The sequence below is a fragment of the Cetorhinus maximus genome, chromosome 7 (genome assembly GCF_964194155.1).
Source record: "Cetorhinus maximus chromosome 7, sCetMax3.hap1.1, whole genome shotgun sequence".
NCBI lineage: Eukaryota > Metazoa > Chordata > Chondrichthyes > Lamniformes > Cetorhinidae > Cetorhinus > Cetorhinus maximus.
Window position 1 is genome coordinate 39696005 of NC_135885.1, and position 25239 is coordinate 39721243.

General features: G+C 45.1%; 1 protein-coding gene across 2 annotated transcripts in view; it reads left to right on the top strand.

The window, feature by feature from the left end:
• LOC144682733 (protocadherin Fat 4-like) overlaps nucleotides 1-25239 on the top strand; it is a 189026-nt gene that overhangs the window by 105337 nt on the left and 58450 nt on the right. For both annotated transcript variants that reach the window (XM_078545370.1, XM_078545371.1), the window contains exons 11-12: nucleotides 1756-1841; nucleotides 1977-2156. In XM_078545370.1, coding sequence (XP_078401496.1) covers nucleotides 1756-1841; nucleotides 1977-2156 — 266 coding nt within the window. The remainder of the gene's footprint in view (nucleotides 1-1755; nucleotides 1842-1976; nucleotides 2157-25239) is intronic.

Consider the following 25239-nt stretch of genomic DNA (forward strand, 5'->3'; position numbering starts at 1 on the left):
CTATAAGGCAGAGTAATGAAGCAGTGACTTGATGCATGAATGTTCTGAGATGGAATATTAGAACATGAGTTCACTCCTGTGATTTGCCATGTAATGAGTTCCCAGTCTCTTGGGAAGGTATTGAGTGGAGGCCAGACACTTCTCAACATGGAGGAAAAATTGAACATAAGTCCTCATGAGACTCCCCTTAGTGACCAATTACAGAGCAGCACAAGTCAAGGAAAAATCAGAGGGTGAGTCATTCTGATGTGCTCTCATACATCCTTCTGGAAAAGTTGCAGTGCATCGTTTAACAAAGGAGGAGTTAATATCAGAGATGACTGACTGATAGGTGCTCACACACCCCTGTGAGAAATGATAGAAGGATATCTGAAAGTCTTTGGCATAGTTCAACTTCTTTCATCTGGTGGAAGGAAGGTACAGGTCTGAACAGAAAGAAGCTCCAAACTTAAAAAAATGCATTTACTGTTTAGAGAATAAAATTCATATCTAATGGACATCTCAATATTCTTAAAACATCAAACCTCACAAATAAAAAGCTTTACAGAAGCACAGTTGTTACAATAATAGGAAGCAAAAAGAATGGTGGTAATAACCATGAATCCCTTCTGGGCTATTCCTAAATAAACATCAGAAAGTATTATTTCTGTACTACCTTTATAGATTGTGATAATCACATTTCTTATGAGAAAATCCGACACACCTCTTTATTTATTTAGTTGTAATATCATGCTTTTAGATAGTGTTTATTTCAGAGTAAATGACAATAGTGTGGCATAAATTTATGTAGCATATATTAAGATATAAATGGATAATAAGCTGGTTACACAACTGTCTAAATGATTGGTATTAGTCACAGTTGAAACACATTTTGTGCTCTGCTCGTTTGAGATGGTTAACGTTAACTGAGTAAACCTTAAGAAGGCTGTGTACAATAAAGACTAAACGCAATAATCATAATGTTAACAACTAGATAATTTATTTATCATAGAGATGAAGGGATTAGTTTTCAAAGGGTTATAATAATGCAAATCATATTTTACATTACTCTGGGAAGTTTCATTTTGCATTCTGCTTGTTTTGCTTGTCTCTGTTATTTATAAATGTATTTGAATCAGTTCTGAGTTGCAGGTATAAAAATGAAAAAGAAAACAGAAATGGTGTTTTCGTGTAAAATACCTCACTATTTTATAATGGGCTCAATTTGAACTTTCTTGGCATTGACATGCCCTCCTATTGGGTGCAACATAAACAAACACAACATTTAGAACAGAAGATTTAGTTACAATGATTGCAGAAGAGTTAAAGAGCTCGACAACACTGGGCTTTCGTTTTTGGGGCCTGAGCTGTAATCCAGCCAATCTGATGGAACGTAACTGTCTTATGACTCTGTGGATGTCAGATGTTGCAATCCTGTTTTTAATGGCCCTGAACCCACAGCAAAAAATTAGCAATAAGTTGCCAGTCTCAGTCAAAAAGGCCAATTGTAGAAAATTAAAGGCCACAAAGAGACATTTTATAAATGCTGTCAACATTTTGCTCACAGCACAGTTTCTGAAAATTTAGGCCAGAATGTTCTAAACATTCATAGTAAAGAACAAAAGCAGACTGTAAATCAGAGGAGAAGGATTTCTGTGTCTGAGCATGGGGGTAGGGGCAGGGTGGTGAGGGGGGTGATGGTACAAGATACTTGCTTCATTGGTATTGTTCTTGAAGTGAGCAGCAACCAGTTTGTTTTTTTGCCTACATTTGCAGACTGGATCCCTGACAGTGGATAATTGCACCAACGATCAGCCAGCGCAGTTCTGCTTTGCAAGCACTCCAGGCATAGGCACAGAGAGGTATCAGTGCATATCCGATTTATGCTGTAGAAAAATTCTTATTCTGTTCATCTAGCCTTAAGAAAATAATGTCATATTATGTGATTCAAAGATAATTCTGCAAATTTATACAATCTTACATCATCTTACCCTTAGAACTCTGGATTTGGATAAAAATAGTATGACATTTGGAGGAATCAAATCAATTGACCCCATACTCCTTCGTCCTGATCAAGCAAAAACACATGACTTCATTGGTTGCGTTAAGGAACTTAAACTGAACAATGTTCCTATTAAATTTGCTGAGGCACTATCTTCAAATAACATCCTCACCAGGTACTGTGTTTCACATAATACTGCTCTGTCATTTTATTAATAGTACAGAAAAGCAAGCACTTTTACAGCATTTTACCTTATATGGGATATGATGGTTATTTAATCAATTATTTCCAGGAATTTTTTTGCCAGTAGTTAACAAAATAATTTATTTAGACTTTTAGACATTGTGGTGAACAATTCCTGAAATCTGTATATGTCATATACTATCTATCTATACATGCAAGTGAAATGATGGTGTGGAGCTTGTTACAATCCTTGGCCAGACTCCCAATTTGTTGGTAGGATCTGGTTAGGGACTGATAACATTTTGTTTAAAGTAGACAAAGTTTGAGATCGAAGATACTTGCTCAGCGAAGAAAGTCACAAGATTCCATGGGTTTTGAACAGACAAAAATAGACTTGACTATACAAGGTCAGGAAGATAAAATAATTTACAATATCTATCTAATATTCTAATATTCAGGGTAAGTATGAGGTACATGTGAATTAACAAGCCAACTGTGGTCGAACACCCCACACTGCACAATAAATGGCAGATGTAACCAAGACAGAGTCAATGAATTTCTCAACAACCCACCCAGACATTAGTCACACTGTGTGTCAACCAATCTCACTGAAACTCTGTCTCTCTCACAAGGGTTTCCAATCTTCACCTTCGAAGATCTCGACTTGGAATTCTCTCCAAAAGTCATTCCAACTTGGACGGCTTCAACGGCGGCCTATCTTGCAGGGTTTCAATCTCGTCTCCCGAGATTCCGTTCCCCTGGATTCCTGAGTACAATCTACAAGCACAATTTCAGCTCTTTGGCCGTGCCAAGCAGAACAATACTGCTTCAAAGGTACCTTTGCTCCAGTAGGCTGCAGCACAAAGTCACCAACCTTTGACTGCCTCCTTGGATCTTCAGTGTTTCTCTTCAGCCCTCTTCAATTAGCAAACTTGATGGCATCAACAACAGCCCACCTTGCAGGGATTCAGTCTGGTCTTCCAAGATCCCATTCCCCTTGGTTCCCAAGTATTCATTCAAGCACCAAATTATAGGTACAACTTCAGATCTTTGGCTGTGCTGAGCAGAACGCTACTGCTCCAAAGGGGTACCTTTTCCCCAATCGCCCTCTTCAATTACCAGGGCTTCTCCTGAGCCCTCTTTACTTAATGTCTGCTCCCCTTAGCACTTTCTCTAACTTGGAGCCTGTTACTCTGTTCCCTTCTTTTTTCTTAACTTAACTGGGACCTGTTTCTGTCCCCTTACTTTGGACTTCCTTTTGGGGCCTCTCCCTATCCCCTCTTCACTGTTTGGGGCCTCTCCCTATCCCCTCTTCACTGTTTGGGGCCTCTCCCTATCCCCTCTTCACTGTTTGGGGCCTCTCCCTATTCCCTCTTCACTGTTTGGGGCCTCTCCCTGTCCCCTCTTCACTGTTTGGAACCTCCCCTTTACACCCTGCCTGGGACACTTGCTGGCTATTGTGTCCTGCACCCGGTCACCTGGCCTGGGTTTTTCGCGCCCTTCGCCTTTTTTCTTCATGCGCATGCCCGAAGAATATAAAGATGCAGAACTGCGCATGTGCAGCCCGCTCCCAGCCTGCACATGCACCGGAAGTCCGAAGACTGTCGGGACTTGGAGACCTCGACCTCCGACCTCCAACCTCAACCCTAAGGTAAGTTTGGGTTTTGTAACAAACTCTTAAATCTTAATTACTCGCCATATGATAGGATGTGTGCCCGGGCTAACAATTCTCCTGATCTGAATCCTACTAGTGTAAACATGTGTCAAGTGAAGATTTGGTATCACTCCAAAAAAAGGAAGAAAAGAACTACAGAACCCTTGAAAGTGACCAATAAAATTTGTTTTGGGTGGTTGTACAAAATGGCCTGTTGGAAGCTTGTTTTATATCCAGCCTGGTATTCTTTTTCCATTGATTGCATTGAAAAAGAAAATCCAACTGTGTAAAATGGGCTGTTGATTCACTAACGCCTCTTTTGCATCATTTATGAACAACTTCACTCCCAATACTTTTTGGACAGTTCTATCTTAATGTGGATCTTTCTCTTGCTGTCTGGAAGCTGGGATAATCATGCCTCTGAATTGCATAACATTCCTTTGACCTTCTTTTGTTGATGAGCAAGAAATAATGAGGAAATAGCACTAAATCTCAAGCCAGGAAACAGACAGCAAATACTTGTGAGAAGGGATAAGGTCTGTGAGCAGAGGCCCTGATGCACATGGGGCAGCAAGTCTGCCAAGGTTCACAGGTGACGGAAAAAGCAACTGAAAATGGCCCTTTGACAATATTATACATACAGACCCCTGACTTATGAAATTATTACTATATTTCAGAGAGACTCACACCTCAAATGGTTAAGCAGAGACATGGCTTCAAAGGTTACATGATAAGTACAAGTTGCTGGTAATTCAGCTTTACATGTGTCACGTGAGTTTTGCCAGTTTCAGGTTGTCTTATGTGGCATGTCCAATGAAATATTCTAGACAGACCAAAAAAGTGGCATAGCCTAACTTGAGTTTGCCTCCAGCTGATTGCTCTCGAGTTGCAGTGGAAGTTGCCATGGAAATAACCATAACTCGGACCATCTCACTTTTCCTGTGAATACACTACTGTAGACAAGTGATAACTGAAGGGGAAAATATCAATATATATGCCTCTGGAATAATATGTAATATGTTTTTGTGGTATCACAGTGCAGATTATAGGATACGCAAAATAAAATGAATAGATTTGCCAATAATGTAAGTGTTTGATGTTTTCTTGTTCAAAGTCTCGGACTGCTCGTGGTTCCAAAAGATTCAAACTTTCCCAGCAGTTCAGACACTGTAATGCTTCCTCAAACCTTAATATTACAATTAGTCAGCTATCAGTAGTAGCTTTACAACTGCAGTATTAATATTGTGGAACTAAAATTAATGCTTGAAAACTAAATAAAAAGTCATAAACACTACATTTTTTTTCTCAAATCTCTCATATTTTCTTTCATTCCCTTTCTCTCTCGATCTTTCATAGAAACGTAGGAACTGCTGGATGAAAAAAAGACCAAGATCCAGTCAGTTCACCTTTTACCACCCTGGCATTCACATAATGCAGTGATATCACCCTATCACAGTCTCTTTACAGTGCAGGAAAAGCCATTCAGCCCATCAAGTCTGCACTGGCTCTCACAACATGGCCACTCCTTCCATGGCTGTAAATATTTTTATACCAACAGATTGGGTGGTTCGTTCTATATGACAGGAGGGTTTTAGGGGGTCCCATAACCCATACAAAGAGTGTAGAGCCACCCATACCCACCAGACCCAAGAATCCAGTTGGATGTCAATGCATAATTCACAGCTGGAGCTCCAGGCTCCACTTGTTGGAAATGTTTGCAGAAGTGTTTAAATGCTGCACCTTCCAATTCAGAGGCAGGAGTGCTATCATTCAGGCAAAAAGGCTTGCTCTTTTTTTTGTTATTGATGCTATATGAATGGAAGTTATTATAAATTGTGACGGCAACCCAATGGCACAGATATGCATGTTGGCATGAATGATCTTTATGCTAAAACAGTTCCAAGCACTTTATACTTTACATGGTACGACATGGAAGAATGCATGCCAGGGTGATTTTCACCCTTCAAAGCCTCATTAGTCACTCCTGCCAAGAAGCTACAACCACAGGCAGTTTCACACTTACATGGCAATAACTGTGGATGGTATGGGTCAGTACAGTCAGGTGCCTTGTGCTGTCCGGAGAGCTGCTGCTGGCTATAACGTTGGCACAGCCATTGACAGAATTTACCAACTGAGGCCTCGAGCCTACACATGGGACTTTATTTTTATCTGTCAATCCTCTGCTCCTTCAACCTTGGGCAAGGGCTGTTAATAGTTTGAGATACCCTTTGGCCTGTCTAAATGCTTTCAGAATGCTTGTTCCCTTCCCACTCCCACCACTCCCCTATTGTGACACTAATTTATAATTGACCCCATTCTTATAAATTTCATTTACATACAATTATCCATGCTCACCTTTAGTGTGCTCCTTACACTTGCACCTGGACCTGTGAACAATGATGCAGTGTGTTCACCGAGAAAATTTGAGCATTTTACAATGCAGGTAGGATTGCAGCAGTTCTTAACTTTTTTTTAACACATAATTTGCACTAATTGAGGAAACTTGTCCCAAGTGTATGAAACATTATGATTACATACCTGCCGCTCCACAGGAACAATGCTGAAAAATCATTTTAAAACCTTATCCCCAAGTATGAGCCGACCAGCTGTCACTTCTCCCAAACAACTTCTCAACTCGTAGTATTTTTGCAATAATCCCTCTGGGTCTTGCAAGACTCTCTCCTCCCTTTTTGATTTGTTTCTGTCAATAGCCTCTCTGTCTTTTCTTAGGCTTTGAATCTCTTCTTAATCTGCATATCTCACCATCTGTACAATAATCTTTTTGTCTGTTTTTACTCAGCCATAAATTACCAGAGTTGTTTTTTAGATCCTCCTTCATACTGTCTGAAGACAAAATGTCTTTGTCTTTAACATCTACTGTGATCTTGATCTGGATCTCTGATCCAGGGTAGTTCAATAGTCTCTGTGTGAAATTGAGGTCCAGATTTTAAAAATTGATGTTTAAGGTCTTTATACCTCTCTGCTCAAAGTGTCATCTCACTCTACACCCACAGCTCTGAACTATATATTATTAGGTACAAAATTCCCATGGTATCATTGTACATCATTGTACTGCTGGAAGTGTGATGGGGCCCAGGTCAGAACGAAGGAAGAGATGCCTGTTGTGTTGTGCATTGTTGGGTCCTTCATTAGACCAACGTTCAAACAAGTGGGCACTCAGTGATGAAAACAGACTTTGAAGATCATTTTTTCTCCTTAAAAGCTCAATAACTATTAACATGGCCAATCAAAACTGCAACTAACAAACTTATACGAACATACGATTTGGCCACTCGGCCCCTCGAGCCTGTTCCACCATTCAATAAGATCATGGCTGATCTGATTGTAACCTCAATCCCACATTCCCACCTACCTCTGATAACCCCCACCCCCTTGCTTATCAAGAATCTATCTACCTCTGCCTTAAAAAATGTTCAAAGACTCTGGGCAGAATTTTCCCAGATTTGCACCAAGTGCAGTAGCAGGCAGGGAGAAGAACATTTTACCTGCTGGCCGCAATGGTGGCTTTTCACACCATCTCATCCCAATCCCACCTCATTAACCATGCATTCGGAAACATGCTGGTCATTGGTGGGGCGGCCTCTCATTTGCCCGCCCCGTTGACACATCAGGTCTTCAGTAAACCAGGTGCCACATTTAAAGGCTATCCCTGCAAAGAGCTAGCACTTTTCAAGGGATAGGGAGCTGCTGTGAATTGATTGCTGCCAAAGGGAGGAAACATGCGGCCCCCAAATTTAGTGACACCTCCCTCGGGCGCCTACTGGAGGACCACGCAGTGGAGGACCGCCGCATAGTCCTCTAGCCCCGCTTTGTGCAAAGGCCAGTAAGCAAGGTCACCAATCCAGCATGGGAGACGGTGGCAGCAGTCGTCAGCACCAGTGCCCTGCAAAAGAGAACAGCCACCCAGTGCAGGAAGAGGATGAATGGGCTCATCAGTTCCGCCAGGGTAAGTCACTCTTCTTATCGCTCTCAACTCACACACTCTCAAACCCATCACACATCCACAGGGATCTCACACCTCAAGGGTCAACACCACTAACTCCCACACTCACCCTCACATCTCCATTAGGCTCATATCCTCTCAAGCTCGGGTCTTCACCCTATCCATGCCTCCGCTCACCACACAAACATTCCACACAGTGCCATGTGTCCTGCTCACACTCTCTCCATGCAGGAGAAGCTGACTCTCAGCAGCAGGGAGAGGTCCCAGACCAGGGGTGGAATGGCCCACGTTAGGCCCCTCACTCACTTTGAGGAGCGTGCCGTAGCACTGACTGGTGAGGATGTGGACTGAGTGGCACGTGAGTTGGAGGACTGCATCCACCTGATCTCTGATGAAATGGTGCCCACGTGAGTACGTATGGAAGTCTCAATGGGAAAGATGGCGGACACCATGGAGATCCTGCTCTAGCAGAACGCGGAGATGCGCACAGACCTGCACTCCATCATGGTAGACATGGGCGAGTTCCTGCAGTGGCAGTGCAAGAGGGAAACGGGGCACCCCAACGTCCCTCCAGGTGCTCCTTCCCCTCAAGGAGTCAGGCCAGGGCCCTCGGGCACCTGAAGGTGAGCAGCAGCTGGACACCTCTGGTCACCCACTCAGGAATCTCAGAGGCTGTCCTCTCCCTCCGACTCCCCTTTGCCTGTGATCCCCTCAACCTCATCCTCTGTCACCGCAGAGGGAGCAGCTGGCCCACAAGACAGCTAAAGAGAGTGTCAAGGCCTCGGCTCTCCTGACGACCCATGCGAAAGTCATCAGAGGCAACAGAGCCAACCATTGCACAGGCTTTCTCCACTGCTGCTTCAGATGTCAGGGCAGCACTTGAAAGAAGGGGTAGGCCTAGAAACATTACGAATTTCTGATGCAAGTGGCTGCACAGGTTTTGTCACTTGATAATCTGAAAATACATCCACTTTCACTGAATAATGTGTAATGCTGTCTTTGAGTTTCATTTACAGGTTTTGCGAGTCCTCCCCTTGCATCCATCGCCCCACTAGCAGTTCAGATGCACGCAGCTGGCCCGTGTGTACGTGTGTGGCTGGGGTTCGCTTTCAGTTGTCCATCTGAGCTGACCGACATCTCCGTCCACCCACTGAGCGCACTCCCATGCAGCACCTGTTCCTGTCCAACACGAGGCTCCAGGCACTTTTGATTTCACAAGCATGGTACTGGTAAATTTTGCCTTCAGCTGCCCTGCCCTTTCCCCTCTCCCCTCTCCCAGTCACCCATGTCCTTTCCCCCATCGCTGCTGACACCCTTGACATCACCTTCCACCTGACCGCCATCACCAAGCCGAACCATTGTCATCCCAGGATGCCCAGGTGAACATGCACGTTCCCTACCTTCCTGAGCTTCCCACCCCCATCCACATTGACCTCCCCGACCTTCCCCTTCCCACCCCCAGGGTCTGTGTCTGCCTCTGAGTCTCCACCAACCACCCTCGCCGACCGTTCTACCGATACCGTCGCACCCTCCCACCCTACCGGCTCACTCTGCCCTCTCTCATTCTCACCATTCCCTCCTACAACATCTACCCTCATTTCCCTCCCCCAGGAGGCAGTCACTGACTTCACAGACGCCCCTCTTGCATGTTCACCTGGACGTCATCCCTTTACTCCTTCCTCCACCATTACTCCTTCATCCTCCCAGACTCCTTCCTCCTCCTGGATTCCTTCCTCCTCTGAACTCCTTTTTCCCCCTGAACTCCTTACTCTCCTGGACTCTTTCTTCCACCCAAAGTCCTTCCCCCCTCTGAATTCTTTCCTCCCCTCAAAGTTCTGCCCCCTCCGAACTCCTTCCCCCACCAAACTCATTCCCTTACACCTACCTCCCCAGTTGCCACATTCTTCTACGTTACAGCCTCCTCCCCCATACTCCCTCCCCCCTCCCATCCTCACCACCCTGATACCATCATTCCCCCCACTCCCAACTTCACTCCCCCCAGTACGCCCTCCTCTCCCAATCAAACCTAGACCTTCCTGTCCACCCCCTAGATGATCATCCATTGCAGAACATGGCCAAGACACTGATGTCCTGAAGCAGACCCTCAACAGTGACCTTCCACCTTCCATGAGCTGCTTTGCGACAGAGCCATGTCCGTGAGAATCCACCCAGCAGGCGATGCACATTCCTCCAGGGTCACATTGCTGTAGGGCTGTAGCATCTTCTGCTCCTTGGATGTCTGTGACGTGAGCAAGGCCCTAACGGTAAATCCCGACTTCTGCATGTTACACTTGTCAAGACGTGTTTGGACATCACCCACCATTGATGGGCGGAGTAGACTATCGCAAACTGGTTTCACCACATTGTGAAACTGATTTTTGGCCTTTCTGCCATATTGTTCACTCACGCCCACCATGATGCCCAACACCAACAGGCACAGAAAATTCCGCCCTCTGCTTCCATCGCCTTTTGAGGAAGAGAGTTCCAAAAACTCATCATCCTCTGAGAGAAAAAATTTCTCCCCATCTCTGTCCTAATTGGGCGACCCTTAATTTTAAACAACGACCCCTAGTTCTAGATTCTCCTCTAAGAGAAAACATCCTTTCCACATCCACCTACTCAAGACTCACCAGGATCTTATATCCCAGGGCTAAAAATATTAAATCTATTAAAGCCTTGTTCTATCATTTCTAATGCCTAATGTATCAAATTTTAATATCTAACTTTCAACTCAGTGTTCAGAGTCCCTGGCAGCTTTTCATCTCATGAGATGATGGTTTGCGCCTTGATGGTCAACTCTGTATTAAACCTAGGAGCCCTACCCTGGCATGATGGTTTCGGCCACACTTACTGCAGGTGAAGGCAGTGGGCTGAGAAGGTACACAACTCACTGGCCTCTGTCTTCTCTGAGACCCCTTCTCAGCTAACAGAGATTTCCATTGCTCCTCGTTTCTTCTGATGTGCCTTTGAACAGTCAGCTTCCAGAGGTCACAGCCATCGGCAACTGTCTCCCAGTTGTTTGTGTCGATGTCCACTTTCTTCATATCTCACTTACAGTTATCCTTGCAGTGGTGGTATCAATATCTGGGAAGTCATGGCCCAATGGTCAATTCACTCTACAGAAGGTCTTTGGGTATACGGCCATCTTTCATCCAATGAATGCAGATTGCATCCATTGCAGATGTCGTTGACTTAGCAATGAGCATGTGCTGATGGAGTTAGCTGATCCAGGACCACTGAGTTGGTGACCTTGTCCTGCCAAGAGCTGCCAAGGATACACCTGAGACAGTAAGGTGGAAACTATTCAGCCTTTCTCCTGCCTATTATATGTTGTTTTGTAGAGGAGTGCTTTGAGGACACAAGCTTGTTAGACTCACAGTTTAGTGTTCTCAGTCAGGTTGCTGTTACTCTCTTGCTCATTTTGGACATAACAGCTGCAGCTTTTGCAATACACGTGTTGATTTCAGCATCAAGTGACAGATTGTTGGTGATTGTGGAGTCTAGATATGTGAAGCGATCAATAACCTCCAGCGTCACATTGTCAATGCTGATAGATGGCAACATCCTAGACCACGACATTTGTGTTCCTGATGCAAATGGTTAATCCAAACTCATTACAGCCATGAGAGAGTCTTCATTTACCACCGAAGGTGTTCCTCGGTATGGAATGTTAGTGTGGCATCGTCAGCATAGAGCAGTTCTCTGATGAGGACTTGGCGCACTTTTGGATTTTAGGCAAGCAAGGCTGAACAGCTTTCTGTCAGTTCTTGTGTTCTGGCCCATCCTTCTGGCCCCATTACTGTTACAGTAGACACTCTCTGTAGATGACCTGAAGGCATATGGCAGCAGTAAAGAGAAAAATCTGCCAATCACTGCCAGTACCAGAATGCAACCTTGTTGACCTCGCATTTATTGACAAATACCTTCTCACTGCTGGAAAAGATTAAAGCTACGATTAGAATCTGGATTAATCATTTTTAAACCCTAATGTATTAAATTTTAATATCTAACTTTCAACTCTGTGCTCAGAGTGCCAATTCTATTACCAAAGAACATCATCCCCCTACATTAATAAGCCCAAACAAATGTTACAGTGATGTATAATTGCTCGAGCTTAAACAATGAAGCTCTCCCCATTGCCCCTGAAATGATCTAATGCCTTTTTGTCTGTCCTCAGGCAAAATAAAAGATTTGTTGCTAATTGAAGAAATATTACTTGTTCACCAATAGCTAACTAATTATAGGTTGATAAAAGGCTGTGCATTTCTGTCCCATTCATTATGCTGTGAATATAAACTGAAAAATGCTGCTTTGTCACAAAGGAATTGGCTCATGTTCCGTCAGACTGGTTTTATTAATGATGCGCCATGTGCCTGCAGCAGTGTAAATGATGCAACAAACAATATTTTTAAACATTGTAATCCTTATTTTGCTCATGGTCTTTATACATTCTTTTGATGTTTCGTTGTTTTGTACACCAGACTTATGGACCCAGTGGCTTTAAATTAATTGGCACAGTAGATGTTCTGGCTAGATTATGGCATGCATGAGATAACTTTCCATGACTGTTAAGGGTGGAGTAGGAAAGTATTGTCATTACTGCACCACTGAAGATGATCGTAAATTTAGACATAAAACGTCACTAATTACAAATGCATGAAATCACCCTGAACAGCGTGGTGGTTTTGTAAAGTTATATTTTGCATTCTTTGAAATCTCGGACTCGGCTCACCTGCTTGATCCCACCTGAAGTCGGGTGGGATAACTGTGTATAATGAAACAAAATCGTGCAGTGAGGCCTACATTCCCCTCCACCACCACCCCCACTGGGACTGTGATTGACTATCATTATGCCGCCAACCACAAGCAAATGCTGCTGCAAAGATGTGGCCTGGGGTTCTGGCCCATCCTTCTGGCCCCATTACTGTCACAGATAGCAGTAGTAGTGATGCCAAAGTAATAAAATGGAGGGAGGTGGCAAGGGAAAGACTTCCTCTCCATCCATGTAAACCGTCATTCACCCATCAGCGTAGGCTTCAGTTTCTGCCAAGGCCTACACTGCAGCTTCTCTGATACTCTGTGTTCAGAGCACAGAGAAGTACTTTTCATACTGAAAAATACTTTATTAGTTGTAGTACATGGAGGAAAAGGAAAGCAGCAGCAACAGGAGAGGAGAACTTTCAAGATTAGCATGGTCCTGCAAGGAATCCAGCAAGAGGAGTCTTGTTTTAAGGTGGTCTTATCCTATTCTAAAATCTACAAACGCAATCTGAACTATTTGAACCTCAATGAGAAGCAATGTTTGGAGAAGATTGCAATTCTCGCAAGGCATCATCACATCAATTTGCAGTAGACTACAGCTAGGAATTTGCCTGTAGCAGATAAGGTCAGCACAGTTGTGATGACTCGGCGGAGTAGACAGGGTTCATCAAAAAGCTCCACCCCCCGCAGATTGCCCGCACTAAAAGCTCACTGGTTGGAGCCATGCAGTACATCACATGACCTCTGATTGACAGAAGGGAGGGACTATACCCCCCCTGTTACCATATTTCCTCCCCCTTTAGTTTTTTACAATTTCTATTTATAGGAAGACACTTAAACAATCCAACAAATGTATTTACAATTTCAGGTGATTATAAATCATTGTCTCTGAGGTGTCCTCCTTATATGACTAGAGCGGCGTAGCTCTACCACTGAAGGTTCCTGAATGGGATTGACTGTCTGGAACTGCAGTGTGTGACACATCATCAGAACATGGCAGTTCAGGATTTGATAACTCTTCATAGAAATTGGGCATGTCTATTCTAGGTCCATCAGACACCTCAGGAATTGACGGTTCAATGTTAATCGCAGGCGGATCAGTTGATTGTTGGAATGTCTCTCTGGCACGAATATGATCTACATGCTTTCAGAGTATTCTATCTCCCACTTGTACTTGGTAGGATAGTGGACCAGCCTCTGAGACAATGGCTCCAGGAGCCCAACAGGTCCACTGTCGAAAGTCTGCACATACACCGTTTCACCTAAGTTGAATGTGCGAGCTTTACAATGTATGTCACGGTTAAACTTCTGATTACTCTGGTTCTGCACCACCTTCCCCTCTAAGTTTGGAAAGATGAGATGTAAGCATGTATTCAGAGCTGTTTCATTAATAACTCTGATGGTGTTGAATCCATAGTCAAATGTGGTGTGGCATTGTATGATAACTGAAAAGAAACCGGGAACGTCGAGATTCCAGAGTGCCTTCCGATAGCTTTTTCATACCTGACTTAAAAGTTTGTACTGCCCTCTCAGCTAGGCCATTTGATGAGGGATGGTAAGGGGCTGTTTTAATATGTCGGATTCCATTTAGGTCCATAAATTTCTGAAACCCTGTGCTAGTAAAAGCGGTGCCATTATCTGAAACAACAATTTCAGGTAGGCCATGTATGCTGAAATTGTGACGTAGCTTCTTGATAGTTGCATTTGACGTTGGCAACTTGACTTCTTATACATCCATCCATTTAGAATATGCAGCTACAATTAACAAGAACATGGTACCCAAGAATGTCCCTATGCAATCGATATGTTATTAAACCCAGGGTCAACCAGGCCACTCCCACGTATGGAGGAGAGGCAGAACAGGCAACTTCTGTTGTTGCTGACAGTGGAGACAATGCTTGACCAAGTTTTCAATATCTCCATCAATGCCTGGCCACCATAAATAGCTTTGTGCAAGCATTTTCATTTTTGATATACCCGGATGGGCACTATGGAATTCTGTCAAGAGCGGCTCTCTGCCTTGTGGTGGGACCACCACTCTTGACCCCCACAAGAAAATCCCACCTTGGCAGCTTAATTCCATCTGTCTGACATGAAATGGCTTCAATTCTTCAGATACAGGCAAGTTTGGCCATCCTTTTAAGACAAAGTCTCTGACTTTTGATAATGTTGGGTCTCTGTTTGTCCAATTTCTAATCTGTTTCACACACGCAGGTGAAGAATCGAAGAAGTTCAATAATAGCATTAATTCCTGCAGATCAGGAGTATGCACAATACTGTCTGGCAACAGGAGACGACTGAGTGCATCTGCATTTGCAATGTGTAGGCCAGGACGGTACATAAAAGTATACTCGTGTGCAGATAATATCAGAGCCTATCATTGTATCCTTGCTGATGCTATTAGTGGGTTGGCCTTGTCCTCACTGAATAAACCCATTAATAGTTTATGGCCTGACACAATGGTGAAATGGCGACCATGCAGGTACTGGTGGAATTTTTTTTACCTTGAATACCGCTGATAAACCTTCCTTTTCTAGCTGGGAAAAGCCCTTCTCGGCTGTGGAGTGGTTCTTGAAACATAGCCAATGGGTCTTCCAGGCACATTTTCCATTTTATGGGATAACACAGCTCCATAGGGAGAGGCGTCACATGTTAATACCAGCTCTTTTGATGGGTCATAGTGTACCAATAGACACGATGAATGCAACAATTCCTTTGCTTTCGCAAAGGCTTCTTCCTGTTGTGGCCCCCAAAGCCAATGGTGGTTCTTTATTAATAACGAGTGTAACGGTGCCAACACAGTTGATAGATTTAGTAAGAAGCGGCTATAGTAGTTGATCATGCCCAGGAAGGACTTGAGTTCTGTTACGTTGGATGGCGATGGCGCATCTTTTATTGCCTGAACTTTATCTTCTACCATGGGGGTCCTTACAAAAGGCTCTCCATTGTTCTCAGGAAGATAGCACAATCCAACAAAACCCCGAAAGGTAGATGGGTGTACTGATGGAGACCCTTGTGTGTGTTATCGGTTACGTACTCCCTCGATGTGCTATCCAACTCTAGTTGCTGGTAAGCGTGGCTCATATCCAAATTCCTACAGGACTTGCCCAGCCAGTTTGGCATATGAGTCACCCTTGGGATAGGGTGTTTGTCTAGTTTGTCTGCCTTACTTACGGTTAATTCATAGTCTCCACAGAAATGTATGGTGCAGTCGGGCTTAGTCATTGGAGCTATGGGTGCAGCCCGTTCCGAGAATTGAACAGGTTGGATAATGTTCAGCTTTTCTAACCGGCACAGCTCCACGTCAACCTTTTCTTTCAATGTATAAGGCAAAGGTCTTGCCTTAAAGAAGCGAGGTGTTGCCTGTGGCTCCACATATATCTTGGTCTGCATACCTTTTAACTTCTCTAGTTCATCCTGAAAAACCATGTTGTATTTTCTTAGAAGTTCTGAACTCCACCTGATTTTAGGTGAAATATCTCAGAACAGTTGAGTTTGATTTTCTGTAGCCTGCCTCGGCCTAAAAGACTGGGTCCTTCTCCTTTCAAAATTGTTATAGGCAGCTGGGCTGCCTGTTGCTTGTAAGAGACAGAGACTGGGACTGAGGCGATGCCCTTTGCCTGAATGGATTCTCCCGCGTATGTCCTTAATTTAGCGGTTGTTCACTCCAGGTTTATTGGCTGTCTTCCTTCATTAAGGTACCTGAAAATGTGCTCTCCTACCACCATGGTCGAGGCACCCATGTCCACTTCCATTTTCAGTTGCTTCTCATTAACTTGTAATGTTACAGTAATAGGTTCAGTCTTCACAGCAGTCACATTACATAAGGAGTAAACATCAGGAGCAGCAGCTTCAGCTGTTGTTGTGCCCATTACTTCTATCGTGTTTGTTTGCTGTTTTGCAGACTGTTTCAACTTTGTCCGGCATTGCCTAACCACATGACCCTTCTTATGACAATAATGGCATTCTGCCTCCTTGAATTTACATGGTCACCCCCACATCTATAACAACTTTGTCTTGAAGTCGCTGCTGAAGCGTTTCTTCCAGGCTTTTTAATGTTTCTCATGGCAGATGTTGAACCGTGCTTCAATTTTGGCTTTCACGCCATGCTTGGCGGTAGTTTCCCACCACACAAGAAGAACGGCGCCATGTTTTATGTGTTGCAAAGCCTGTGAGTCTGTCACAGCACTTTCCATGGCAAGGGAGATTTCTCGGGCGTGCTTAAAGTCGATGTTGACGTCGGTGAGTAAACAGCGCTGAAGGGCGTTGTCCTTAACTCCTCAAACTAATCGGTCCCGTAACATATTGGTTAATGTGTCCCCGAAGTCGCTGTGTTCTGTTAACTGCTTGAAGTTCATGACATAGGTGGTGATGGACTCCCCCTGAGCCCTAACTCATGAATTAAATTTAAAACGCTGCATTATTACAAATGGCTTTGGCTGGAAGTGTGTTTTCGCGAGGTCCACTAATTCATTATAGGTCTTAGAATTGGGCGTGCCTGGGACCGTCAGGTTGTGAATGAGGTTGTATGTTTTACTGCCACATACACTCAAGAGGATCACTTTCTGCTTTTCTTCTGCGGTAATCTCGTTTGCTACAAAGTAAAATCCAAGGCGCTCTACAAACTGGCTCCAGTCTTCCATAGTCGCATAATATGGATCAATTCTGCCGAAGAGTGGCATGACTGGTGAGTAGTTTCTTTTTTAAAAGATTCGATGTACTCACAGTACAGGGCGAGGTACAGAGTCAGAGCTGATCTTACCCTCGTCGTCAATTGTGATGACACGACAGAGCAGACAGGTTTCATCAAGAAACAGTTAACTTTATTACAGAGAGATTTACAAATGCTTTTATGCTTGACCAGGATGCTCATCAGGAAGCTTCACCCCCCCCAGATTGCCCGCACTGAAAGCTCACTGGTTGGAGCCCCACGATACATCACGTGACCCCCGATTGACAGAAGGGAGGGACTAAACCCCCCATTTACCACAACAGCCCTGAACTTTTATGAAAGCAAAATACTGCGGATGCTGTAACAGAAAATTCAGTTCCGACAGTCATATCAGATTTGAAACGTTAACTCTGTTTCTTTCTCCACAGATGCTGTCAGACCTGCTGAATTTTTCCAGCATTTTCTGTTTTAATTCCTGAAGTGTAATGCACCAGGGTCATTTCAGGCTTCCACTGGAGATGGGCGTAGCACCAGTTAGTCTGCAATGCATGGCTGTATTAAGCTGGCCACAAACACCCTGTCTTCTGGGGGGAATGATTTCCTCATATTGCCTAGGAAACAGAAGAAAAGCTGCTATGGGCTTTGCAGCTGTTGTAGTCCTCCCAGAATTGCAGGGTGTCATCCAATTCACACATGTGACCAGCAGGGTTCCTGTCAACAAGACTGACCCCTTCATGAACTGCCAAAGGTTTCACTTCCTTAATGCCCTTTAGTGATTCATAGGTGCTGGCCACTTTCCAGGCAGCTCCCAAGATACTGCCCAGTAATCAAAGAAAATACATGGTAACAAGACCAAAGTAGCACAAATGATGGAGGTGTTGTGTTGAGGGATATATGTTGGCCAGGGCACCAGGTGAACGCCACTGCTCTTCTTCAAATAGTGCCATGCAATATCACCCACCTGAGAGTTTAACATTTCATCGCAAGTGTAACACTCCCTAAACACCACACAGATGTGTCGTGCTATGTGCTTGTATCTTTGAACTCATGATCTCTGACTCATAGGCACAAGTGCTATTGCTAATCCATGGCTGACACGTTGATGGTAGTCCTTCAGGGAATTCCACTCTAGTAAAAGAAAAAGGAAGAACAGAAGCAGAAGCAGCAGTGGGAGGAATGGGGAAGAAAGAGCTACAGCCAAATAGAGAGCAAATGGAGCGAGTCATGCTTGCCAGAATCTTTACCCTCTGAGCAGACCACATGGGCCAAGGACAATATACCTGCAGTTCCCTGAGCAGTGTACATGAAATCTACAATCTCTAGAGAGGCTGTCACAGACTCTGTCGCTACAAGGCAGGTTTGGAGTGAGGGAAAGCTAGAATATTGCTCTTCACTGTGTCTGTGCATCATAGTGCTCATTCACATGAGTTCTGTGTGTACCTACATGAACTGTGTTCACATTAAAGCCTCAATGTTGAAGTAGAGGTATTTGCCATGTCTCACACCATAGTTGTGGCATGCAGATGTGACCCTTCGCTTGGAGCTCAATGGAAGAGCCAGACTACTCACCTTGCCGGAACGCAGCAGGTCATTGAACCTTTTCCTGCACTGAATCCATGAGCGCTGATGGTCTCCTGGTACACTTACCACAGCTGCTATTTGAATCCACGCATTCTTGGTTGCTGCTTTACGCCAGCCAGCAGGGTAGAGGACTGGTCTCCTCTTCTGGACTTCTGCCAAAACATGAAGGTCCTGATCAGAAAAGCATGGGGCAGCTGGACCCATCCCTTCCCCCATGTCTCCTATGTATGACATTCTTTGAATAAAAATGTAAGATGAGAAGCACCATTAGTCATTCAGATTACAATGCTTTCATTCACATTTCTGTGCTTACATGAACGAACCATTCTCACCATATCATCAGTGATTACTGGTAAGGTTTGGTGGACAAAGTGGCTCTGCACAAATGCTTGGTGCCATGTATGTTGTGGCTGTGACTCTAAGGTGGCATGCTGAGCTCTGTGACCACTGACAGCCCTACTGGCTTTCTCCCTCTTAGTCACATTGTTCTGCAGTGACAGTGTGCACCTGTGAGGGCCCTGGTCAAGGGTTAAGTGTTGGCATATCCTGATAGATGGGGGAGCAAGAGGGCAAGTGGATGAGATAATGAGTGTGACACTGTTCACCATTCATCAACCTACTGTGTCTTGGCAGTTAACTACATGACTGCATACTATCTGTACCAGGTAGTGGTGGAAGACAATGCCATCTCCATGGCTGTGAATTGAGAATCCACTCCATGCTTTCAGTGGTTCAGTAGAGTACACTTTGAATAGGCAGCAACAATGACAATTCTCCCATTGGAAAAGCCCATGATGAGCCATCTGATCCAGGATCAGCTAACAGCAATGTTTACAGCTTTGACACTCCCTGACAAGGTAATGACATCCCCTCTGAAGCACAGGGACTTATTGACGACCTACTTCAAAATGGGCCTTTATGAAGACCCGCTTTTTAATCTCCAACTGAGTCACCCAACCTGCACCGAGCGCACCTCTGACCCCTTACTATTTCCGGGGTTGCCCCACCCAACTCCTATTCTAGCCTGCACCATACACCCACCCAGCCCTCCACATCCTCCGGAATGAAAATCCGTTTCAGCCATTTTTAGAGGTTGGGTTCGCAGAGCCAGGAATTCTCCTGTCACTGTAAATCCAACCTGGGAGCGAAAGCCTGGGCCTAAGTCAGTAATTACTTGCTCTTGCAATTTGTGGTGACATAAATAGTAATCCTGATACTTAGACAGTTGCTGTTGATTGTCATGTGGAAGGGCTGGGCCAGGTGTGGGACATGATTGTTAATGCAGGGGTGCATGGATTGGTCAGCTGAAGTTCCCTTCAACTAGCTTCTGCTAAACAGCTCTGTTGGACCTCTCCTGCTTCACCATCTTCCATGTCATGTTGTTCGATTGCTCATCATGATGAAGGGTCTCTTCCAACAGTCATTCCACGTGCTGATCTTGTTGGAGAACAAAGTTATGTAGCCTGCAGCACATGGTGATACTTCCTGTGGACTTCTGTAGAAGAAGCCACAAAATGTGTCCTCAAATCTGAACCATTGAGGTAGAAATTGTTGTGCACTGCCCCTGGTTTGCGAGTGTAAAATGGGTATTTTATCAATTTAGCAATGCGATCATTTGCAACTATTTGCACGGGTGTAGGTCCCACTGCTATATTCGTGGGGTCCATTTTCTAGGAGTCCCAGGATACCTAAAGAGGTTGAATAAGTGAGAAGCATAATAACTAACCCCGCTTGGAAATTAGTCTCCAATGAGTGGACCAGGATCCATCAGCTGCTCTGTTCAGAATTCTTCAGTGGCCCTGGTGGCCACCAATCTAAGGTAGGCTTTGAAAAAACTTTAATTAAAAGAAATGTCCCTGTGTGCTGAAATGTTGACTAAATTATATAGTCAACATCTATTATAATGTGGTACTATTAATTATTAAATGACTGATAGTCAAGTTGTTGAAAATATTGCATTTTCCAACACATAAATCTCACAAACTTCTGTCCTTTATAATTGGAATTTATGGTCTATTTGGCTGTAGTAGATAGAAGAGAATACAAAGAGATGGGGTGCAAATTAGTCAGGTCCTGCTTTCATTGGCCAGCGCACGCTGAAAGCAAGAAGTCTGAGGACAGATGGACATTGATCCTCGAGTCATATTCAGCATGAGCTGCCTGTGATGGTTTATGTGCAAGGGTGCTATGCCCACCTTCCATGTTCCTTCGTACAAAGCGCTATGCGCCTTTCTCCAGCACAAAGTTCTTCCTGGTATCAGGATGCACTAGTCAGTAGGAGCAACAATAATTGCCATGCAAGACCAGGACCCCCACCTTCATATTTCCTTGGGCTGAGGAAAGACAGTTGAAATTTATTTTGTGCCACTTCTGGAGCTGTGAATAAAATTTTAAGACAAATTCCACTTGGGTACCCCACCGCTCCAAAGAAATTGCCAAGTTCAGTCATGCCCTTACTGGGTCTACTCTGCACACTTCGGGTTCCACACTCCTGGGTTATCAAAACCCAATGAGCGTGCAGGCAGCTGCTGATTTAAATGGCCAGCTGCCTCCATAAACCGCACACGCGTGAAACAGGCATGTTCAGGGTCAGGACTTACAATTTTTGGACAGTTCTGCCATTTCGACTCTCCACCGTGGCAAAAATCTGGGCTACAGTCTCTGCACTCAAAAGATCTCAAATACCAATTTGGTTTTAATAGCTTACGGAAATAACTACACATTATTCGTACCTCGGGTGAGCCTCTGGTGCCTGACCCAAGTGCTTTTATAAGTTGATTTCCCAAGAGTATGGCAGGAGGGAGGCTGGTATGATTCAATCATGATGGGTTCATGACCGGTGACCTCCAGTAGCTTGGGCCTGAGTGTGACCAGCTGCAAACTGCAACTGCTTGATGTCTTCAGGAGCAGTCTAACCCGGTGTGCTTTCTACCACTGCTCCAGGCATTGGTTCAGGGGGTCGCAAGAGCACAAAATAAACATAAAGATGGGAATCATTTCAACTTTGTTTCCTGGGTAGTAACCCAGCAGAGCAAATTGTTCCCCCTCTATAAAACATCCTTTTTCAATTAATTTAAAAGCAAAATACTGCGGATGCTGCAAATATGAAATAAAAACAGAAAATGTTGGAAAAACTCAGCAGGTCCTGCAGCATCTGTGGAGAGAGAAACCAAGTTAACGTTTTGAGTCCATATGACCCTTCCTGAAGAAAGGGACAGCCCTGGTCTCCGGCACTTGGAGGGCTGCTGGAGACCAGCCGCCCACTCAGTCCAAGTCAGATGATGAGCCTCTGGAAGTGGCCACCAACTCAATGCTGGAGATGCAACGACAGGCGCTGGAACATCAGGTAGAAATTCGACAGTGAATCAGCAGACTAGAGTGAACGATGGAGAAGTCCAGCCGCATTCTGTCTGATGTCATGGCTCTGACATGCGAATGCTGGTGACCACCATGGAAACCTTGGTCTAGCAGGTCTTGCTTGACCCTGCACTCCATGGCCACACGCTGTGGTGGGCACCATTAAGATGTAGACAACATGGGGGAGCAGGCACCTTGACCTCCCTCCAGGTGCATTATCTCCTGCAGGAGTCAGGGCAGGGCTCTTGGGGACCCACAGGGAGGATGAGCATCGGCCAGAAACCCTGGGGTCCTCCTCTCAGGACACTCCTAACGGTGTGCAGCCACTCACAGCCCCCTCTGCCTATGATCCCATCCACTTCAGCTTCTCAGGCCACCAAGGGCACTTCTACCCCTGAGCAGGTGACCCTTATCAGGCCGGGGCCATCCAGGCCTCAAGCCGCCAAGGTCACCATAGACATCAGGATGAAGCAGTCAGCAGGCTGCCTCTATCTCTGCTGCGGATGTCGGGGCTGCATCCAGGTAGAGTTAGGAAAGTTAAGAAAAATTGATGTCACTTTTGGGTCACGGGCGTGCTAGGATGTAAATAAATTGCACTTTTTTGAGCACATTTGATGGTTATGTGAATGTTTTGGGCAACTGAAGGTGTTGTGATTTTGTACTTTGGAATCCTCTTATTTCGAGGTTTAGCCATCCTCCCACTCAGTGACAGTGACCCACTGTGAGATTCACATTCCTGTGATGTCAACCTCAGTTGAACTAGTCTCCACGCCCCTTGTGTGATGTCAGGGAGATGTGTTTAAATATTTATTGGAAGTGTGTGACGTAAGCGTTTCTAACCTTTCTTCCTCAAGGAACATCATTGAGTTAGAGTAGCTCATCAGCATTGATATCCTAGCGGCATTTGTGTCTCCTCAGGGGTAGTGGCAGCAGAAAAGACATGCACGGGAGGAGGAGATCCCTCGGCATGTTCACATCTCAGTCACAGCAGTGTCTGCAACATCAGATGGCAACGAAGGCTTCTAGTCTTCTCTCACATCACTCTTGTTCCTAAGTGGACTCTCAGTTCCCAGAGTGAGCTCACTCACAGGACACCACAGACCAAAGCAAAGATCATGGCCTGGCGATTCATGAGGTCAGAACGCGCAAGTGTGAATGCAGGACTCGTTCTCGCTGCAAGTGGGTGGACATCCCCTGAACTGAAAGAAAATGGCATTGAAGGCTAGGAGAGATGTGGCCATATGCCCTCACTTAACTTTACTCTTCCTGGAACCTGTCAGCAATTAACATATCGCGGGCACATCTCCCATGTCTTAATTCCTCCATGGCGTGATCGCGCTCATACTCACCCTCAGCAGCCTCTGAGGTTCCTGGGCCTCCAGATCTTCATCCTCCAATGAGCTCTCATCCTCCTACAGCTCATTCTCTGGCAGTGGTTCACCTTTTTGCATTGCCAGATTGTGAAGGGCATAACACACTGTGATGATGCAGGAAACCCTATTGGGAGTGTATTGAAGTGAGCCACCTGAGCGGTCCAAGCATCTGAAGTGCATCTTCAGAAGCCCTGTGGTCTGCTCTATAAGGGAGCGTGTGGAGGTGGCTATCTTCGTCCAAAGCAAACCTGATATAATGATGGGCCTTCTTGTAAAGTGCATCTGTGACCTCCTCCATCCGTCTATGTGGTGTGGACTGAGAGTTGCAACACAGGTCCCTTGTTGATCCTTGGAAAAAACCACAGTCAAAGAAATTTTGTGCTGCAGTCACCTTCAAAACCACTGGCATGGGGTACCCGCCAACTCCACGTGGCATCAGGTCGTCATGAAGAATGTGGCATATGTGATGTACCAGAGCTCGGGACACGCGCAGACGTGCACAGCATTGCCTCTCAATCGCTTGTAAATAAGAAACTCTTCTACAATAAACCCTAGGTCTGGCGAGTCGCCCCCTTGTCTGGGACTCTCCTCCTGACCCTCCTGTTCATGCTCTGGCTCCGCTTGACCATGTCCCTCCTGCTGGAGCTGCAGAGTCGCCTCTCCCTCCTTCACTTCCTCCATTGCATTAGGACCCTGACAAAGACAGCATTGAGCCCTGGATCCATATCTGCTTTTGCCTTCTCTCTGAAAGGAAACATTGAAGATATTAATGATTCAAGGGGCAAGAAAGTGAAACTCAGAAGATGAAACATATGGAAATTGTAAGGGTCCATATTGTTTCCTGCACTACTTGCATGGTGGCTGATGCTGCCTTGTCCCTGAGACACTAACACACATTGAGGTGACCAAGCTGTCATCACAGATATGACATCTTGAGCCCTGTGTGGGATGCTAAAATTTAATAGAGGTGAGTGACCCAACCTAGCTCTGTGCTTTTTAATTCATTTACAGATGTGGGTGTCGCTGGCTAGGACAGCATTTATTGCCCATCCATAATTGCCCTTGAGAAGGTGGTGATGAGCTGCCTTCTTGAACCGCTGCAGTCCCTGTGGAATGGTGGAAGGGAGTTCCAGGATTTTGACCCAGTGACAGTAAAGGAACAATGATATATTTCCAAGTCAGGGTGGTCAGTGGCTAGGAGGAGAACTTCCACATAGTGGTGTTCCCATGTGTCTGATGTGAGTGGATGCCCTTTGACTCATTAGAAGTGTCAATTCTGGTGAACAGGTGAGAGGCCTTCATTGATGAATGCCATATATGATACAGCGGTACCTCCTTCACTATTGCCTGCATTCCCAAATTCTACATTCCTACGTGTTTCTCTTGAGATGCAGCAATTGTGATGTGAAGCCACTGAGTTCCGAGTAGCCCTTTAACATTGGCTTTCAATGGCTTTCATCGCAAGGAGGTCTTCCTCCTCTCTTTCTAAGCAGCCTCCTGTTCACTCCTGCGGCCACAAGAAGTTAGAGGCGACCCCAGAAAGGCCCCCCTTGTGTTCAGCCTTCCCCCTCACTGCCATTCCATAACCCTCTGTCCCCATTGCCCCCCTCGTATTTGCCCTTCCCCCTCACTGCCAGTTCACAGCCTTCCTTCCCCATTGCCCACCTTGCGTTCATCAACCCCGCTCTTGCCTCACAATCCTGGTTGAAGTGC